Source organism: Mastacembelus armatus, chromosome 1, assembly GCF_900324485.2.
Source record: "Mastacembelus armatus chromosome 1, fMasArm1.2, whole genome shotgun sequence".
NCBI classification, from domain to species: Eukaryota; Metazoa; Chordata; class Actinopteri; order Synbranchiformes; family Mastacembelidae; genus Mastacembelus; species Mastacembelus armatus.
Window position 1 is genome coordinate 10,308,588 of NC_046633.1, and position 20,828 is coordinate 10,329,415.

At 39.2% G+C, this 20,828-nt stretch overlaps 1 protein-coding gene across 7 annotated transcripts in view; it reads right to left on the reverse strand.

Moving 5' to 3' along the window:
- Positions 1–592: 592 nt before the first annotated feature.
- The window catches only part of apbb2b (amyloid beta (A4) precursor protein-binding, family B, member 2b), a 49,871-nt gene continuing 29,635 nt past the window's right edge, over positions 593–20,828 (reverse strand). For 5 of the 7 annotated variants that reach the window (XM_026302875.2, XM_026302873.2, XM_026302876.2 and 2 more), the window contains 14 exons: positions 19,583–19,827; positions 18,628–18,759; positions 18,016–18,087; positions 17,201–17,251; positions 15,842–15,927; positions 15,415–15,475; positions 13,544–13,690; positions 12,772–12,899; positions 9,018–9,132; positions 7,739–7,826; positions 6,648–6,731; positions 6,352–6,467; positions 5,715–5,894; positions 593–4,208 (listed from right to left, as the gene is read on the reverse strand). In XM_026302875.2, the coding sequence (XP_026158660.1) occupies positions 4,038–4,208; positions 5,715–5,894; positions 6,352–6,467; positions 6,648–6,731; positions 7,739–7,826; positions 9,018–9,132; positions 12,772–12,899; positions 13,544–13,690; positions 15,415–15,475; positions 15,842–15,927; positions 17,201–17,251; positions 18,016–18,087; positions 18,628–18,759; positions 19,583–19,827 (1,676 nt within the window). In that variant the 3' untranslated portion in view covers positions 593–4,037. The remainder of the gene's footprint in view (positions 4,209–5,714; positions 5,895–6,351; positions 6,468–6,647; positions 6,732–7,738; positions 7,827–9,017; positions 9,133–12,771; positions 12,900–13,543; positions 13,691–15,414; positions 15,476–15,841; positions 15,928–17,200; positions 17,252–18,015; positions 18,088–18,627; positions 18,760–19,582; positions 19,828–20,828) is intronic. The other 2 variants (XM_026302877.2, XM_026302878.2) reach the window with 2 other exon arrangements.

Genomic DNA, 20,828 nt, shown 5'->3' on the forward strand with positions numbered 1-20,828 from the left:
TCACTGATATTGTGATATATTCTGATATTATAGTCACAGTGAACACAAAGGGTTTCCAAATACATTATTTAAAAGTTTTGAAAACAATTATTTTTTCCAGGACAGATACAGGACATTTCTGCTTGTTTAATCAGCTGTGCACTAAAATGTAATAAAATTTAAATATTATTTTTCATAACATGGCATGTTGTAACATGAAGCTGAAGAAGTTGAATGAAATTCAGGATGTCACTTTTGGGAACTTGTAATGTCAATTTTGAACCATGAGCAGTCCAAGCAGGAGTTCCTACTATGGATCAGGACTGAAAGAAGTCAAAGGGTCATAAGAAGGGAGAGAAAATGAATATAGCTTAGATTTTTAGATGTAGTTGCAGTTTGCAAAATGTATTTTTAATTTGTGCTTTTTATTTATGTTTAACCTTATAAAAGTTCCAAAAAAATTCAAATGAAATGATCTAATAAGAAAAAAAAAATCACTTTGATTAAACACCTCACAACTCAGGTCGCAAGAAGGCTGTGGTTCATTTTAAAGGTTTTAATTTTAAAAATAATTGGGCCTAATGCACACACAGACACAGGAAAGATAAAGTGGTGTATTTTGTAATGCTGTTTATTCTCACAACTGGTTACATTGATAGAGTGTACAAATCAGTGAGCAGCAAACGGAAGCCAACACATCCATCTGTGGGAAATGGAGTGTGTGTTTGTGTTTTGTTGTATATGTCTGTGAGCTTGACAGAGAAACTGGGAGTCGGCTGCTGTTACCATCTTCCTCATCTTCCTCCTCCTCATCGCTCCTGTTAACTGTTCAGTCCAGCAGGACACTGCCAGTTCTCAGTGCACTGTACAGGGTGAAGATATATTCCTTTATCTGCCTTTTTCTGCAAAGCGGAGCCTTGTGAGTTAACCAGGGACTGAGACAATGACACTGAGTCAAGAGATTTCACTTGCCTCAACTAATAAAATCAGTATATACCTTTATAAAATAGAATAAATAAAATAAAAAATATTTCTGTTAAGTACATACAGTCGTTCTTTCAACCATCCCGAGGGCATGCAAGGCTTTTTACGACTTTCCTTTTCTCAAGATTAAAAGAATGCATAGATAATTGCTCAGTTAAATTCAGCATCAACTTAAGTGACAACTGGGAAAATTTCCAATCACCTCTCCTGTTTTCATTATTTGCTCTGATATTTTTCTTATCTACAACAATGTATATCAGTATTTTACACTTTGGCCATTTGGTGAGTTCTCAAAAAAGGCATTTCATTTCAAGAAAATCATAGAAAACTAAGGACATTCAAAACGGAAAATATAGCTTATAACAATGATTAATGCAAAAGGTAAAATAAATGGATATTATGTACACAACAGATTTTCTCATCTTGTTCACATTTCAACATCCTTGTGACAAAAGAAGGTGATATGGCTGAGTTTTCTCAACAAAATCCCAAGTACACTCCTAGTTCCTTCCTTTGTAAGTTAACAGAGAGCACACACCTACACCTGTAACAGACTGACCATTTGCTATTCCCTGTCTGTTAGCTGTTGCTACGCCTGTCAAGCTTTCCTTTCCTCACATGGCACAGGGGCAGCAGTGACAAGTGTTTCTGCTTTAAAATAAAACTAACTTTAATAACTTTGATAACAGTAACCTCTTCAATTTTACAAAACAAATTAAAACAGCTTCTTATTTCTAACTGATGATTGTGATTTTTTTTTTTTAGCTGTTAGTAGCTAGTGTAAGCTAATGCTATGAGCTAGAACTTAGAGTTGGTTAAAAACCATCTTGTCCATAGGAGTGAGTGTGTGTGGTTGTTCGTCTCTAAGTGGACCTGTGATGGACTGATGACCTGTCCAGGGTGTACCCCTGCCTTTCACCCAAAGAGAGCTGGGATAGGCTCCAGCAGATCCCTGTTCCCCTGGTTAAGGATTAAGCGGGTATAGATGATGGATGGATGGATGGATGGATGGAAAAACCATCTCGGGATTTTTAACATTTTTCAAGCTGACTGGGGATACTGAGTGACATGATCCTAACTGGATAAATGGCACGTTGCTACTGTAGCTAGTAAACTAGGTTTCTGGGAATGCTGGTTGATGTTTACATTAAAGCAGATTAACATGTGATTTATTCCATTTCTTATACATGTATTTTTCTGATCTCAGTTCTAGAAAGGCACCATCATCATCACCCAAATTCTTTGAATGCAGAGTATCTCTCCTACTCTCACCCTGTGCATACTGTTTATTCATGTGGAGACAGCTAAAGCTTGACAGGTGGGGTTTATTAAAGTAGTCAGACATTCAGCATTTACCTGCTGCCCTACATAGAAGAGAACTGTCTGGGGATTAAAAATAAGTAGTCATGATTGAATTAGGATAAAGAACTTCATTAGTTACGATCATACATCCAAGCTCGTCTGATATGTGGTAGGGATCTAGGAGTGGATTATTGAGATTTGTGAGGGAAAAAAAACAAAACAGATCAAGAGCTTGATCTTGTGGCAATAATTGAAAGAAATGTACAAATACATAAGCAGGCAATGGGAAAAAAAGTAGAGAAGGCTCATTCAAGTGAACAGAACCCTGGAGACACAGATAGCAGCCAGGGAAAGTCATATTGTTTGAGTCAATATATGTCTATGTTGGCTTTCCTCTTGACAACTGCAAAGGCTGGAGTTAAAATTGCTTTTCCTCCTCCTCCTCAGCTCCTTGCAGTTTAGACAAAATCATTGCAACCATACCCAGGTATAAAAACACATTCCTCCAGTCTTCCTACTTCACTCCAAGATTTCCTATGTCACCAATCTCCTTCAATTAGTGAACACGAAGTCTCTAGGGACTGATACTGAGGTGGGATTTAAAGGACTAATCAGTCAGATTTTCCTCCAGCATGTGTATCAAAGAGCAGCATGCTGTTGTCTCCTGTATTTGGAGCAGCAGTCTAGTATTGTTTACCACAAAGCAGGGGAGCAGTGGCAAGAGGGGGTAACACTGTCCATCCCTGCGTCTCTTCCTCCATTATGGCTATCGTCTCTCATTTTCCAAGGGATAACAAATGAATAAAAACAAGACAACAATGGAAAGCATGTGAAGGATGCTTCGGGTGAAAGGTCACCACTCGTTTAGACCTTCCAGGCTGATTCTTGCACAGCTGACAAGACGTAAAGAGCTAAGATGACAGGATAAACAATGTGGCTTGCGATTTCTCACGCCTTCAGTCTCTGAAAGAAGCAGCAGCGTAGTGATATTGTCAAGAATGATTCACTTTTATATAAAAAGCTCATGCAGGATCTTTGAACTAGTGAGTGTTTAGACTGACAGCCCAATCTCTAGTCTGTAGCAGCTCCCTTCTTTCTTTCCTTCTTTATTTACCGATATAATAATCCGACACGGTGGCTTTCATGATTTCTTCATTGCATTTACTTATTGTTACAGTTTACTGAGGATAATTAGATAGAGCAGATGGGTGAAAAGCCACTACAGACTAACAGGACAACCAGGTGAACAACAGGATGTGGCCAGGTGTATGAGGTCATGCTGGCAGCACAGGCACAGACACAAATACACTACGAGCATGGAGAGATCAGCAGTTTGGACAGCAATGAGCTCACTCATCACATGTGCTATGCTTGAAGGAGCACTTCCTGCTTCAGTTTTTGCTTTCCTCTCCTCAATCCTCTGTACGGTGGGGGGGTGAGAGTTACTTTATGTACATCAACAACTTTGCAATCACCACTTAGGCGCTTCTCATGGTTATTCTTTCTCACTGTGGGACTTGAGTCTTTATTAATCTGAGTTATTTTGAGAAAAGAGACTTTTCTGTTCAAGAGCTGACAAGCCCCTAAGGTGAAACTCCAATTTGCTCCAGAAAAGCGAAGGGATTGTGACAAGATTTCTCAAACCCTTGGGCTTTACTGTGTTTCCATGGTTACTGGGGTGCTTTGTGGTGTTGAGGGGTTTTGGCAGCGATGTGGTGAGTTACCATGGTGACTCGGGTTTGTGACAGGGAGTTGGTAATGCTTCATTGTGGTTACTGCGGCAATTCAGTAACAGGTCTTTTCTGTTTGAGGGTATCAATGAGAGACAGGACGCCTCTCTTCACGCTGGTCGAGACCCGACGGGACACTGAGTCACCAGGGGGCGATGAGCCACAAGCCTTCTGGGTGGGAGGCCGAGCCACCAAACACTTCTGGTACCGCAGCTGAGAGAGTGGGAAGGAGCAAGGGCAGAAGAGACAGACATACTGTAAATAACAGAGAGTTACAGCTGCTGAGTGTACGACTGTGGAGCTGCCTACACAAGAGTGTGTACATGTTTACTTGTAAGGCTATACATTATGAGGACCAGTTTGATTCTTATACAATGGGAATGAGGACATTTTGTAAAAGTGAGGACCTGCCAAAATGCTCTCTGCCCTAGACACCTTCAGAAGGCTGTCCGGGGGTTAAGGCTTGGTATTAGGGTTTGGGATAGAATTAGACTTATGACAAGGTAAGAGGCTAGGAACGCATTATGTCAATGAATGTCCTGATAAAGATAGCTGTACAAACGTGTGTGTCTGTGTGTGTGAGAGAGGGAGCGAAAGCTGGACTGGTGCAGGCTGCTAGCTGTAATCAATAGTAATGACTGATGATTCTTGTCAACATGAATCAGTTTTAGTGTGCGTGCGTGTGTGTGTGTGTGTGTGTGTCCATAAGTTCTGATGTATGATCAATAGCACAGCCAGCAGCCGACTAATCCTGTGACTCACGCAGCAGAGAGGAGGAAGGCGAGCTCCCTCCACTAATGGGCTGCATTATAACAGGAACACCACAGAGAGTATTCTGAGTAGTGATTATGGGAACTATAATGATGAAATAAAAAACAGTATTATGGGTTTGTTACAGTGATTACTAATTTAGTGTACATTTTTAAAAACATTCAGCAAACAGTGTGTAACACAATTTACCACTTGACCTTAAACAGAAAATCTATACTAGATAATTTGCAGGAATGTCCTCTTACAGACAGAGTGACACACACTATATTTTAACTTTAGATGGCTTTCCTTGATTTGAATGAATGTTTTACACCAACAATGCATTGGTTCCAGTATAGCCTGAATAAAGCATATGGGTTGGATCTATCAAGAGTGAAAGACTAAACCCAAATTAAACACAGGCACTCCTTCACTCACACTAAGAAGGCTCTAAATGTCTACATGTCTGTACTTTTAGTGGATGACCTTGGGTTATAAAGAATTTCAAACATTTTAGGAATCAAGCAGCCATTTTCAGAAAACCAAAATGGTTCTGATAGTTATGCATAAAAGATCATTTGTTTATTGTCTTGTTATTCCTGATTGAACTTTATGAGGATTTTCTGAGTTGTATGTGCAAACAAGATCTAAATAAAGCATTTCTTTAGTTCAGCTAGAGAAAAGAGTGTCAATGTTTTTTAATATACATGAAGTCTACCTACTTATGGTAAAGCCTAGAGACACAGGCACATTATACATTTTAAAACTCTAATTAGAATTCATGATTATGTTACAACGATAAACTCCATCTCCCACAAACTCCTGATCACACAGTTTTAACTTGAAATTTCAGCATGCATTTATATTCACTCAGACTCCTTTTTTTTTTTTTTTTTACTGACCTTATGAGAGCTGGCTCACAGTATTTGAATCGTGCTGTCAGCTCTGTGTTCTCGCTCAGTCACTCACCATACAAGCTGCCTGTACAGCCTCGGACACACTCCCAGCGTTGGGCTCACACCAGAAGACGTGACAGTCAAAACGGTGGCCGCCAGCATCCATGATGAAGGCAAATGTGTGCACATCACGCCCGACACCCATAAAAGACAGGAAACGCACGCGACACTCCACGAGTACTTCCTCTTCGTCCTGGTCAAAAATATCGACGCATGAGATTGAATATAAAATCTACATGTTTAAGAGAGAGAGGGTTAAATCATCTAAGATTTTTCTGTGCTTATAGAAATAGTTACACACATTCATTCAGGAAAACTACCCAGTAATAAAATTTCAGCCTCCTAATAAACATGTCCACTGGCGCTGCTGGGATTTATGTGCCTTTCTGTTAAAACTAAAATCCATAACTTATTTAAATGAGGAAAAAAGTAATTTTATGCCATCTGTGTGGTCGAATTTTGTTTATATGCAGTTTAATCTATATGGAGTGTTCAGTCTCATTAATCTGGGTAGCAGCTTTCTACCTTTCTGGTAGACAACAACATTAAAGCCTGTTCAATTTAAAAACAGTATAAAACCGATAAGGGGACACTGGGAGAAGTACTTCTAAAAACATGTATGTAAGGGCAGTGGCAGTTCCATGTCTGACCTTGTCTTTGCTGATGGTGACAGTAGCATCTGCCACATTGAGAGCTACTGGAGTCCAGTCCTCTTTGTTAGAAGAACCAATTAGACTATCTATAGCTCCATTCAGTATGTCCATACCTGAAGCAGACGATGTTAACAACAAAGAAAACAAATAAAAACATATTTACTATACATTTTTAAAACTGTGTTATCAAACACTCAACATTACATCATATAGACTTGCATATACACTGCATTGTATTCTTGTACTCAAGCAGTATTCAGTTTGCATGGGCACTGTTTGTGTGTCAAACTGACCTATTGGTCTGACCACAGGCATCATCCCAAGGTAGAGCACCTGAAACTTCTGAACCAGTTCTGTCTTTGGTGTGGGGAACTCTGCTGGGGAGAAGCCAAACCCACATTTAATAGATGCTTGTAAGTATCTAAGGTGTATCTAAAAATGGTCATAACGTTACCACATGTAGGATAAAAAAATATATTAAAAAGTTGTGAAGTTATGCTTGTTTAGTTATGTTGTTTATTCACTTCAAGTTCTTGCAGACCAGAGGAACATTTTCATAGTTATTAGAACATTTCCTCTTTTTTGTGTGTTCGCATCGTAGGAACTGAGAACTATAATAGTCCTTAGAACACTAATTTCAGGGACTTTTTTAGCTCCTACTCCAGAGTAGGTACTTTTCAGTACAATAGGAATCATGAGTGATTCATCAAACACTAACTTAAGCCAAAGCAGCACCAGTAACCACTATTTTTAAAAGTTAATTTTTGTAGCGTGAATAATGGCTTTTGGCATGGAGGAAAAAAAAAAAAAAAACCACAAACGACAACTGACGAAAACTCCAGGCTGCCTATATGATTAAAAAATTCAGAAAAATTTAGACAGATCAAAATGAAACCTAAAAATTTTTGCTAGTGTTGTTGAATATCATGCAGAAGTGATGTCACTGCAGTAACCACCTATAGCAGTGTGAATACAAGCAGAAAAGAGGCCCTTACAGTCTCTAGTCTTTAGGTTCGTTCCTCAGTGGGGTAGTCCAAACTAGTCCCTAGAACTATTTGATCTGAAACCTTTCACCAGTAACGTGTATTTTCCAATGGAATTTTCCATCCATGCAATGCAAAAGAAAATAAGGTAAGAGAAACTGCTTAATCCTACTTGTACACCGGAGCATCAAGCACTAAACTGGCAAACTGCAAAAAAGTGTTTAAGACACCCTGAAGGGTTTTTGACCACAAGTAGAGCAATGTTTTCAGGAGTGGGTCTATCTTCTGTTTGTATTATGCATGTCATTGCACTTTTTCCTTAATTGACAGGTGGCACCAGTAATGCACACCAATGTGCAAAAGGTGAAGAACAAAAAGACTGCGATTTGAATGAAGCCTACCTTGTAAAGGAAGATCTAGTCCTGCCTGCATTCTGTCTTGGAGAGAGCCTCCTGCCATTGCTTTGGCATTCTTTCGCTCTGTCATTATCTGAGGGTGAAACAGGGATGGAAAGGGAAAAAGAGAAAGAGAAGGGAACAGAACTATGAGTAAATACAGTATAAATATCCATCAAAACTGGGTACAGAAGAGAAGAGGGTGAAGAGAGTTAACACAAAAGAGCTTAAGAAAAACCTAGAGAAGCATTATCCCAGATACCCCTGTGCTGTCTACCCATTTCACCTGGGGAGCACAGACATACACACATTAAGCAGGTCACACTCCTCTTTCCAAAGAAGGTTAAAAGCTTTTTCAAACATAGAACCACAGAGACAAAAAGAAGAAAAAAATCATTCTGACACACACACACACACACACACACACACAGAAATGTCCATCATACATTTTGTCACATACAATCTGCTTCCACCAACAGCATCCTGCTAATCTTCACCTTTACTTATGTATCCTTTTTCATGTGTAACAAGCCTGAATTCAACACATTCAGTGTTCTATAATGTAGGCTGACTGAAATATGGAGGGTAAGAAGGATGTGAAGAAGGACAAATGGCACTATTAAAAAACCTTTTTAATGCTACATAGACTTTAACAGCAAATTATGAGTCCACATAAATAATAAAAGCATTTAAATAGCTTTGCAAAAATTGAATTAATCAAAAGCCATAAATGCATTTTACTGAGACAAAAGGAAAGTCCATTAATTCAGTGAATAAAGCAAACACAATAAAAACATAGTTTGAATCCTTTTTCCCCAACCGTGTTTGCATTCATCTGCTCCTCTCACAGTGGATATGCAATGTGAAGAAAGCTCTCTGATAACTGTTTAAAGAGAGAATCACTTTAGGGGCATGAATTCTTGATGAGCTGACTACAGATACCTACACTGTGGAATAGTAAACATGATAAAAACTATACATGGATTCCTGAGGCTCGACATTTCAGTGTAGCGTGGATATATAGTTTCTCAGACAATAGGATTACAGAATGAGGGTGCTTGAGTAAACTGTCTGAGGAAACACATGGGAAATTGTTGCCAGTTTCTGTTTTTTAAAAGTTTAATTTCAGTGTTTCCGTAAAATGAGCTGTCTCTTGTGATAGTGTCTTTTTTGCCTATTCTGTTGGGGAAATGTTATTCCAACAATTTGACACTTTATCTAGGCCTACTTGCCAAATCCAAACTTGGACTCATGTCTGAACACTCCTCCAGCCTGAGAGACTCACCCTGGAGCAGATTTCATGCAAGCTGGTGGCGATGGCTTTGGCTGGCGTGTCACAGCGGAACACATGACATTTCAGGATCCTGGTGTTTTTATCCCTTGCCACATATGCAAAGTCCCTAGAAAAGAGGGAAATACAGGGTTAATGTTGACAATTAAAAGGAGGAGAGTTTGTTGGGCTACTTTCAGGACTACAAGAAAGATAAATGATGAAACGGTGTGTGTGAGTGTCTAGCTTTGAGGGCGACAGCTCTTGGAGACAGATGACAGATGAACTGACCTTTATCAATCCATACAAACACAGGACACGCACACAAACACACACACATATACACAAGCAAGTCATTGGACCCCCGAGATCAATAGAACAGCATGATGCAGTAGGGAGTTTAATAGAGTGACAAGAGGGAAGAACTTTCCCCTGGGCCCTCTGGAAGCAAAAACTATTTAACTACACTGAATAGAAAGAATGAAAAGAAGGAGGACAGGAGACAGAGGGAGAGGGAACACTGTAGCTGCATCAAATTAAACCAGTACAACACAAACACGTACGTACATCATTCAGATATGCACATTGAACCAACATAAATAACTTCCCTCAAGCATGTGTGTCAATATACTTGCAATGGGAGACAGGCCTGAGGGTTAACAAGATTTCTGAGCCCAGCTCCCCAGGGGAAACTCCCCACAAAAGATTCCTGTTTGTCTGTATGCGCATATGTGTGTGTGCACACTTAAAAAAAAATGCTTGTAGACAGAGGGACAGAGGAGGTCACCTTCATTTCCTACATCTCTAAGTGTGTGCGCACAGTGGCACGGTACATCAGGAGCTACTTTGAAGATGAGAAAAATGAGACGCAGAGGAAATGAAACAATAAGGAACGACAGAGATGATACTGAAGAAGGGTTGGGGATGAAAAGATGGAATGTGTTTACCTTTCTCTGTGTCCAAGGAAGCATGTGAGGAAAGGCAGACAGTTAGTAGAACAAATACTCACACTGTACTAACCCCCTACTGTGGGACAAGAGGTAAAAAGACTCACTCACACACATATTAAACTTTGAGTGACATATTCATTTTCTCCTTTGCTCCAACAGAACTACTCGCCCTCTGAAAAATGGCCTCAGTAGTAGAGTTGAAAATTAATGCATGTGTGTGTGTGTATGGTGCAGGTAATTTTTATGCATATTTAATCTTGAAGTATACATTAAAAAAAATGACAGAAATGGAATACACTGTGAAAGAAAAAAGAAGGAAGAAATAGTGGGTCACAGACATGATCTGGTTGGGCACAATTAACTTTAATTCTGCTACTGCTGGTTTGTGTTTCCTCAAAAAAAAAAAAAAAAAAAAAAAAAACAGGCTGACAGTTTCTAAAAGCCACTTAAAAACAAAACAAATTATTTAAGGGGGGCACTGGGGAGGGTGTGGGGAGAACAGTAAGACAAATAATGAGGGAAATGTGAAATACTGGAGTGGAGAAATTGGAAGTGAACTGCAACAATGTACTTGAAAACAATAAAAGCATAAAGACGAGGGCAGAATGAAAAACCCAGATGAGGGAGAGGGATAGAAAGACGATAAAACTCAGAGGAGACAGAGGAAGAGAAAGAGAAGGGGGGAAACGGGGTGATATCTCATTTTGAATAGAATGTTATCATCATACCGACACCCCTGAAATGTCAAGGTTGCTGTGGGAATCTCTAATCTCTATAGCAATAATGAGTTTCAAGGCATGTGGGGGGAGGGGAGGCACTGGGGTACAATTCCTACAGTGACACAAGCACTCCATCATTTGCATGGATGTATCTATAAGAGTGTGTATAAGAGATAAAAGGAGAATCCCTGTTCTAACCAGGTTTCAAATTCTATAGTGAAGCATGGTTGCTGCTGTTACCTCCCTCTAACCATGTTCAAACTGAAAAGTCCATCAACCTCTATATAAATGAGGTAAAATGGGCAGAGATGTGCAGAAAATAACTGCATACAGCCAAGGGTATTTTTGCACTGCTACATACACCGTTCAGATATAACAATAAAACTGCAATAAATTTTGGATGCATATACAATATACGGTAATGGAGAAAAATATCTCACTAGTTTACCATTGCACATCTCATTGATTGGAGCTTCCCCTGCATTACAAACATTTTGCCTTTTTAAAAAAATAAGAATTCACATTAGTATGAATCCCTTTCTTGTTATCTATTAGTATTTAGCACTGCCACCCTCATTTAACCACCCACCCACTGGTAAACCACCATGCACACAACTACTGTACCTCCAATTTTTACACTCCACTTGAGTTCCTGTAAAATTGTAGCATGCACATCTCAAACTGGCTGTAAAAATCAAGCCAAACTACCTGCTCAGCAAGATCCCCTATAGACTGAGGCCTCATTACTCGTATCTGTGGGTTCTCTTTCTTTTCTTCCTACTTTAGAATAAAAACAAACGAGCAGGACTGAATATAAATATACTCACAGTGGTTTGCTTTCCTATTTAGGCAGGTAATCCTGTGTACGGGAGCTTCTTTAGACACTCACACCATCTATTCCTGGAGATAGGACATGCATTCACACACTCCTCAACCTGCCTGCTCCACACCCAGTGAACACTAACCATACCTCCCCCTCTGGCAGCTTCATCCCCTTCTATCCTTCTCTCCTGCCAAAACCCCCCTTTTCTACCCTCCCTCCAACAATCTCCTCTCCTCCTCCTCCTTGCTACAGCTGAGGTATTCCCACTGCTCTGACTTTCATGCTATTTGTACATGGTAGAAATAAAAGCTGAAGTACACAGGTTGGTTTTATCTGATGGGTGAGTTTATATTACAAATATATATTGTAACATATTCCTGCATGAATGTGTGTGTGTGGTATGAATGAGAGAAGACAGAATTTCCTAAGGCAACAGAATTTTGCAGTTCCACTTATGCCAAGAGCTTTTAGCCTTGCCTTTTCTACTGAGTACATACATGCTTTTGTATGTGTATGTGTGTACGTGTGTGTGCATGTACATGCGCGGGCACATGTCAGCTCAAATTATACAGCAGCTACCATCCACTCCGATCCACATCACCCGGCTGTGCCAGATAACCTACATTCTGTATCTTTTTATCTATAAAACACCAGCACACAGCACCCTCTACTGGTTGCCCAGCTGCACAGCCACAGTGTGTTTATTTTAGAGGTATATTTTAGCCATAATATGGCCAGGAAAACATCAAACCCAGGAACTGCTGAGCACTGTGACAGTCTTGCTGTGAGTGAATTTATCTTCAGTGTAGCCCGCTGTGCTAAGCGAGCTATTGATAGACAGGCAGGGATCTGTGGTGAAAGACAATAAAGGCTTTCTCCCTCTCATCCTCTCCTTTAAACTGATGAATTAATCTTTCATTAGCATCCCTTCTTCGACAATCATTAACTCCTCTCCTCTGTCCCTCACCACATGACCTGTTCTGATGTGTTACCCTGACCTTTTACTGATTGTTTACTGAATTTTCATTAGCGACTAATTCATAAAATACGTATTCAAAAACTTAACAAATGGAGATGACACCCCAATATGTTATGTCAAGCCCTCCTCAGCAATCTCCTCAGCGTATTTACAACATAAAAATGTTAAAGATGACGACACGAATACTGTCTGAGAAAATCGCAACATGACACCTTACACACTCATTTATCACAAAGTCAAGCAAAAGGGCATCAATCAATTGTTGAAGAAAAAAAAGAGCAATGGCATGATGACTAACCTGCCATTGTCCCTGCCAACGCCCCAGACCCGGATACTTGCGATTGGCTGAGAGTGAAGCACACTGCGATCCATCGGGTCAACCAGGTTCAACATATTATTCTCCAGCACCAGGTACATGTCCTTTCCCTGGAGAGGCACGCACACAGTGTATTTTCATTCATCATGAGGAGTTTATATTCACTTACATTCAAATCTTGGACACTTAGCGTAACCTAAACCAGAGGGACTACTTTCTAATCCTAGCTCTCATCCCAAACATAACCTTTCAGTGCCTTACCCCAAGTCATCAACATAAAATTCAGTCTTTATTTCCTGCAGCTCAAGATGTTGCAAAAAGTAGCTCTTTCATAGGTCAAGCGTTTTCCTTCACTTGTATATTTGACTTTGTGCGCATGTATGGTGCGTAGGTTTGTATATGTCCTTTGGCTTTGAAGGCGTCTAAATAAATGATCAACCCTAAAAGAGAGGGTGGAAGATAAAAGCAAAATGAATCTGTGCTGTCACCTCACATTAAACACAGTCACTGCAGAGAGAAGGTTCTGCTTTCCTCTCCTCATTACTCCCTCTATCTTTTGATATACATTTCAGAAGACTGCTGCCTCTAACTTCTGCAGCTCTTTAACTGCTCCACCCTCACCCTTTATTCATCTTTTTAAATTTGTTCAAGCACTCCTACTATCCAGACCCCTACTTTTAAAAACTATGAACGTATCAGGATTTATTTTGCATCGAAAACAGAACACACACACCCACATAATATGCGACCTCACCTCTCCCCAAATACCGACAGTGTCTCGGATGTCATTCTTGCAGTAGGACAGCTGTCTGATGCAGTTGTTAACGGCAACGCTGCTCTTTCCGGGAGCCAAGTCCTCCTCTGCCATCTCCACCCATCCCAGAGAGCGCACTGCAAAACACTGAAGGACACAGAAATATAACTGTTACATGTACAATTTTTTTGCATATTTCCAAATACCTTTTGTTTTAGGGTCTGGTATGGTATATTTTTTTACATGACTTCAACTGAACTGTTGTGAGGCTAGAGCCAACCTCCACAAACATTAAAACATATATATAAATATATATATATACACACACACAGAGAGAGAGAGAGAGAGAGAGAGAGTGAGTTACTAAATGAAGCTGTTCACGTCAAGTAATCATTTGATTTCCACAGGGCATTTGGAGTGTACTCAGACCACAGACATTCATGATGAACGAGTTCAGAGAGGGAAAGTCACAAACAGAACTGACAGACAGTAAGCAGAACACTTTTAAATGACTTTTAAACCTGATTATAAAAATATAAAACCTGGAATTCATCGGCTGTGTGACACTTAAATAGTTCAAAAGTATGTCGTGAGTTATGCAAAGTTTTTTAGATTTTGACAGATCAAGGTTGTTAAGTGAGGTTTTGTTTGTATTTAGCTCCTTGCCTCAGTAGAAAGGCACTGTTCTATTCCTGATACTGCAGTGGGCTGTTTGCTGTGAGACCAGATGCCCTGACTGCAGATCTCTGTTTGTGTATGGTATTCATCACAATGTCACTGTTGCTAAGGATTGTGAATTTCTGCCAGACAAACACCAAGGGGAAGCAAACAGTAGACAGCCTAATCAGCACCACGTCATCAAGCTGAGCATTGCCTTTAAACTCTAATCTGCAATGTCTTAGTTGTATTTAGCCATCTGTGGGAACACCACATGCAGCTTAAAATGTACCTTCCTGCAGTCTTCTGTGGTTTGTGACAGAATGAAATGGCTGTGTATCAGGCCAGATAAAATATTAAATCTATTTTTCCACTTTAATTAGATGAATTCTAAATTGAGTTCATACCTTAGAATGACATTTGCTGGTAACCATAACATGAATAGAAGTGATATTCTATTGAGTAATGCTTTATTGAGCTTGACTCCTTGATTAAAAGCTTAAATGTCCCATATGAATCTTAGGTTAGGAGGTGTGGAAGGCCTTGTAATTACTGCACCAATGTGGAATTGTACTTCTGTTTCACCACTTGGAGTCAGTATTGCTTAAGTAAATAAGACCACAGTCCTTAACAACCTTAACCATCGATACACAAACACACCCAAGACCTCAACAGACTATAACATACACCATTTGAACAAGAAGCCATGTGTGCTGTGAATGTTGATTACGTTCTTCATGCATGTTTATAAGTCTAGAGTGTGTAACTTATTGTATTACAGATAACTCTCCACAAGTAGGGGTATTCTGCACTCACGCATGCACACACACGCACACACACACACAAGCTAGAATGCTGAAAAAAAAGACAACGTATTAATGTGGAGATAAATATTAGTGTTTCTGCAGTGTTGTCAGTAAATAGGTTTTTGCTTTTCTGTTCTGAGCGTATGACATTCCTGCAATGGCAACAGTATTTGCTACTGCTGCTTTAGAGTTGTATAATATCTCCTGACAGCCTGCACCCCGTCTATGGCAAGGAGGAAAAAATATTCCTGACCATTGTAAATGAAAATTGAGACTTTCTAATACCTTCTAAGGCCTTTTTTAGATTGAACCAAATATCAGGCTTTTTAAGTCTTTTCAAGACCTACAGATACCATAAAATATGCAACATACAGGTTATTAAATGATAATAAGGAAATAACTTGCTACCTTTGCTTCTGGATCACTGTTGACACTGCTAGACTCGTCTTCTTCCACTGCTGGACGGTTCCTGAAAAAAACATGTAAAGAAAGGTTAAAAGAAGTGTTCCCTCTGCAACTATTTTCTGTTTTATTAACAAGGTGCCTGTTATGTGTGCAAATTTATCAAAGCTACTTGCAATAGTTGCCTAAAAGAGAATTAAGTAACTAACTGACCTTATTTAACTCCAACACTGATTAAACACAAGATTAGAAAAACTAACTAAACTAAACTATTTGAGAGACCAATAGTGAGAGCAAGTTGGTATATGTGGACAGCAAAAAACAAAATTAAAACAATTGAGCTAATTGCAATGGTGGTGCTTGCAGAGAATTAAGAACAGAGGTTGTGTGGTTTTTGTGTATGCTCATGTGTGTGTCTGTACATGTATTTCACCTTAGCTTGAGTGATGCGTAGCGAAGCGTAGCACCCTCAAACTCCTTTAGACTGGGGTCAGGGTTCACAGTGGCTGCTTGCAGGTCCTGGAGCACACAGGTGACATCATCAGTGAAATGACAATAAAATACCCCCCCTCCTTTTTGGGCTTCCACCCTAAAGCCCCTTTCACTCATACAACCTGTAAAATTGCCTGGACAGGCGTCCTATAAGAATTAAAACACTGTCAGGTCTGATCCCACCGGAAAATTCTACACAGATGAGAGCTTTTTCATTTCTAAAACTTGGTTTTATTTTTAGGTATTTATAGTTGCATGGTAATGCAGAGGAAATTGATTTGTATTTTTATATATTCTAAATATTTATAATATTTTAATATTCTATTAACAGACCCTGGTTAAGGAAAAAGCAGGTATAGAAAATGGATGGATAGATTCTATTAACTTTTCACTAATGCAAGAAGTTCCCTAATTCCCGTTATTCTTATAGTGGTGTCAGTGTTACCTTATATTTTCCCTTTTAGGTTTAACTGTCTAACAACAAAGCTTGATTGCAGTAATATTTGGTATCAATATTTTCAGATGCTGAAACTTTTTATATGAAACTCATTACATTAAATTACATTTACATTAAACTGCTTACTCTGATCATCTACAGCACAGGTCGAACTCCCAAAAGAACTGCATGCTTTTCCCGAGAACGCAAGTGCTTTTGGTCCAACTAAAGCTGCGACAGCATTCCAGAAATCTTACCAGTCATGAATCACCTCACTGCCTGATCCTCTTAAACAAAAATCACTTCAGCTCCTGTTCCAACATGACAGCAATATTTTTAACTGTCATTATAGTCAAGGGTTACAACGAATGTGGCAGACAGGCCAAAAAGACACAACCTGGCAGAAGCTACATGTAAATATTATGACCCCATACGGTATATACCAGCATGCAACCAAGTGTGGGCAGAGTATCCTTGCTGGATGGAGAAATGGTTTTCACATATTAGGTGTAATGGGGCATGCTGCATCAAGGAAAAAAGGTTGAGATGTAGCATGTACACACATTTGTGTGTGCAAACACATTTAGGATCTGTGTCAGCAGGAAGACAAGATGAAAATATTTTAGCCACGTAAGTAAAGAACAAAAAAAGTAGTTGAGCACATTGCTGCAGCCAAGTAACAAGAGATGTTTGAATGCATAAAGCATGACAAAATGCTTTGGTTGGTGCAGTTTATGTTAAAGCATCAGCCACACATGCTTTTACCCAAGCAGTGAATTTTTAACACAGTGCAAAAATGCATACACTCAAAGAGTGAAGTTAGACCGAGAACAAGACTCATTGACTTGAGAGCATTATACTTGCCTTCCACACCTCACTATCAATCTTTCCGCCAAAATCACTCCACACCTGCTTCTACATACAGTGTTAAAACATAAACACACACATACACAGCGGTGGGTCAAGGACTGGATTGGAGCGAAGGAAGAAAACAGAACAAGGCTGTTAGATAACTAGTTCACTCCAAAATGTCTGTCTGTTACAATTAGGAGCAACCCAGAAAAAACATTTTTTAAATAATTAAAGCTTTAAAATGGTTTCTCAAATGTTTTTCACTCTTGTTGAACATTCACCTCAGTACTGAATCTACTGATTCTTAATTAGTATAACATGAACTATACAAACAGAGTGTACAGTACAGCCAATGCTTATTTGCACAGTGACACATTTTCTTTTGTTTTCAAATGACAAGAGAAAAAACATCACTACACCACTTAAAGCAACTAAAAAGGTTAGTGGTATCAGTAAAGCCATAATATCACTCAAATGTAAAAAGAAAGCCTACAAATATTTTCAAAAACAGATAAAGTGAAGTGTGTGACATTATAAAGATATTGCAGTCTAACATCAGTGCTGCATGTAGTATTACAGCAGAAAAGTATTTGTCCATTAATACACAGTGACCAGTTAGGTGTTTTATTGCATTTGTCTTCTGTGTCTACTGAAAATCACTATAGCCTCACAGTGTTTTATTTCAAATGAAAAATGAGCACAGAGCCAAAACACACACACATTTACACACTGAAAAAAAAAAAAAATTAAACTCAACTCAAGGCTACTGAGTCAAAGGAGAACTAGAAGGGTGGCAGGTGAGGTATGGGATATGATATGGACCCTACCTTGTCCTCGTCTTCATGATGCTGAGAGCGACACTCTCGATCAGGCATCCCCTGAAGAGATGTGGAACGAGGCTTAGGAGAGAAAGAGAAAGAGATGAATAATTAAAAGTTATTCTAATCTGCATAAACGACATGTTACTACACTGTGTTTGTCTGCCATTTTGGGTCTCGAGTCACTGGCTAATACTCAAACAGTATGCAGGTGAGTCACTCCAAATAGATGTGCCAGAATCTCATTCTCACTGGATCAATATTTTATTTACACCATGCTCCTCTCTATCAATCTCCTATCCTCTCTCTACTTCCTTCCATCATTCTGCATGACTGACTGATTGATTGACTCGGTGTTCTTGCATTCCTGTATTCTGCTGCTAGACTGGAGTATTGACGGCCCTCTCTCCATCTTACTCTCTTTGCTCATCTGTCTTGCTGCATATTTCTGCCAACCAGACCCAGTCAGGATATACAAAAATATTCCATTATATTTTCCTGTCCTAAAGTCGTCAACAAGCCAAAGAAACCTGCCTTTTATGAGAATAGGTACGTATTGCCACATATAGTATAGCAAAATAGAGACTTTTGCACAGAAAAAGGGGCTTTCTGATTACTCACAAAGTAGCAACTGTTGACAAATCCACATGTGGGAAGAGGAGCCTCATGAGTGGAAAGAGGCTCCACTGAACTGTCAGAGGTGGTGCTGCCAGAACGAGTTGACGCCCTGAAGAAGACCTCTGCCTGGCACGACTATATGCATATGCATACACACACACACACACACACACACACACACACACACACACACACACACACACACACACACACACACACACACACACACACACACACACACACACATATATTAGTATGTGAAAGCACAGTTAGTAAAAATAGGTGTTTGAGTATCACAAAATCTATTTTGTGACACCAGATCTAATTAAAAGCAATCCAGAAGTTGTAAAATGCCAAAATCAGATCAGATCACAGAGATAGTACAGATGAAAGAAGAGCACTAATCTCTAATTACATTTTTCAAAATAGATGGCATGCTTGGATGGATGAAAACACGTGTTACTACAGACACTTTATTCATTCTCTGCAGTGTGCAGTTTTGTGGATTTATGCCCACCATAAGTTTAAAATAAATAATTTCACTAATAGGAATTTTTCATTATCATTTAAGCTGCACTGCAGTCAGACAACAACATTAGATATGTTGTATTCATATTTGGCTACTTTACAGCATGTTTTTGTTCTAAGACAGACTTCATTAATTTCATGCTAATTTAAATCAGTGACTCCATTATGTTTCTTGTTGTGCCTCCTTATTTCTTTACATTGTGGGTGGATTGTCTTCAGAATGTACTCCAACCACAAATTGAGCCTGATCACTACCAGAAAGACTGACAAACTGCTTGCTATCACTCAGGCTATCACGATGGATGAAATTTAAACATACTAATTACAGGTGTAAACAAAGTTTACCAGCAGTTACAACAAAAAAAAAATTACTAAATTTATAAGACCTAAATACAAAATGTGCACGTCAGTTTGTTGCTCTGTCTCTCACCTCATGGTCAGGAGTGGGTGAGGGGCTGAGTGAGCCTAGGGAGTGTTTACGTGGTGTTGAGGCTGTGTGGTCACCCAAGGCCTGGGACTCTGACTGTCCAGGGGGTGGTGGGCAGGTGGCAGGTCTCTCCCACTGGGTGGTGCCTGTAGGAATGTGCCAATAGTAGATACCGGCCATGTCTGTGATCTTCTTCCATCCTGGAGGCAAATCTGGATCTGTCTGAAATGACTGCTCACTCCAAATATCTGGGGGAAAAAAAACACAATTTGATGGTTTAATGATTAACTTAAAAAAAGTGTAGGTTGGCCTCTTATATGTTAGCAAAGAATATTTTTTTTAACGTGATAAAAATGGCCTCTGTTAATCAGAATTAACCCTTCCATCTTCAAACACTGAGCAATATAGACAGCTGACTATATTACCACCATCTGCTGCTGATCACACTGTGCCTTTCAACAGACAACTGGGCAAATCTTGTTAGGCACTTTTGTTGTATTTGACCAACACACCCATACACTTCAAACATTTTTAAATGAAAACTACTGAATGGGCAGAAACAAATATCCAAATATACACAAAAATAGCACACAAGGACAAGCGTTTCTCTCACTTTTTGGAATAGCTAAAGTTCAAAAAGTTTTGCTGAGTTAAAAGTATAATGCCAGAAACCATCTACAGGGGTCAGCCAAAGAAGAACTTAAATATATTAAGATTTATTCACCATGGTACACGGAAGAACTTATTATTACTCTCTCTGTGATAAATGCATTCGCTTAATTTCATACAAATGTGCTATTTTATTTCAATGGGTATGAGATCCATTATGGACTCTCTAATTTAAAGTTTTTATCAGTTCCTAAGTAAAAAGATGTGTCCTGATACAAGGTAAAGTTTTAGTGGATTGTCATCTGTTCAAAATTATGCCTCAAGCTAGACAGTCTGAAATATTCGCCACCCCCAGCTACAAACACAAGATATGCTCCTTTTTTTCTTCCCACCTCTGTCTGGCTTCTGTACATTACAAAGCTAATTACACATTTCAGATGATGACAATGACAGTGTTAGTGTTGCAAGATTAAATTTTACTGTATGGCTCATAATGATATAATCCAATTGCTAAATATGTGCACATTTGCTGAATTATAGCACTTATAGTAATTTAAAAGAAAAACTAATGAAAGAAAGGGTTGATTAATTTAGAGATACTGGCTTGGTACATATATATTGGTTACAATTTAAAATCCCC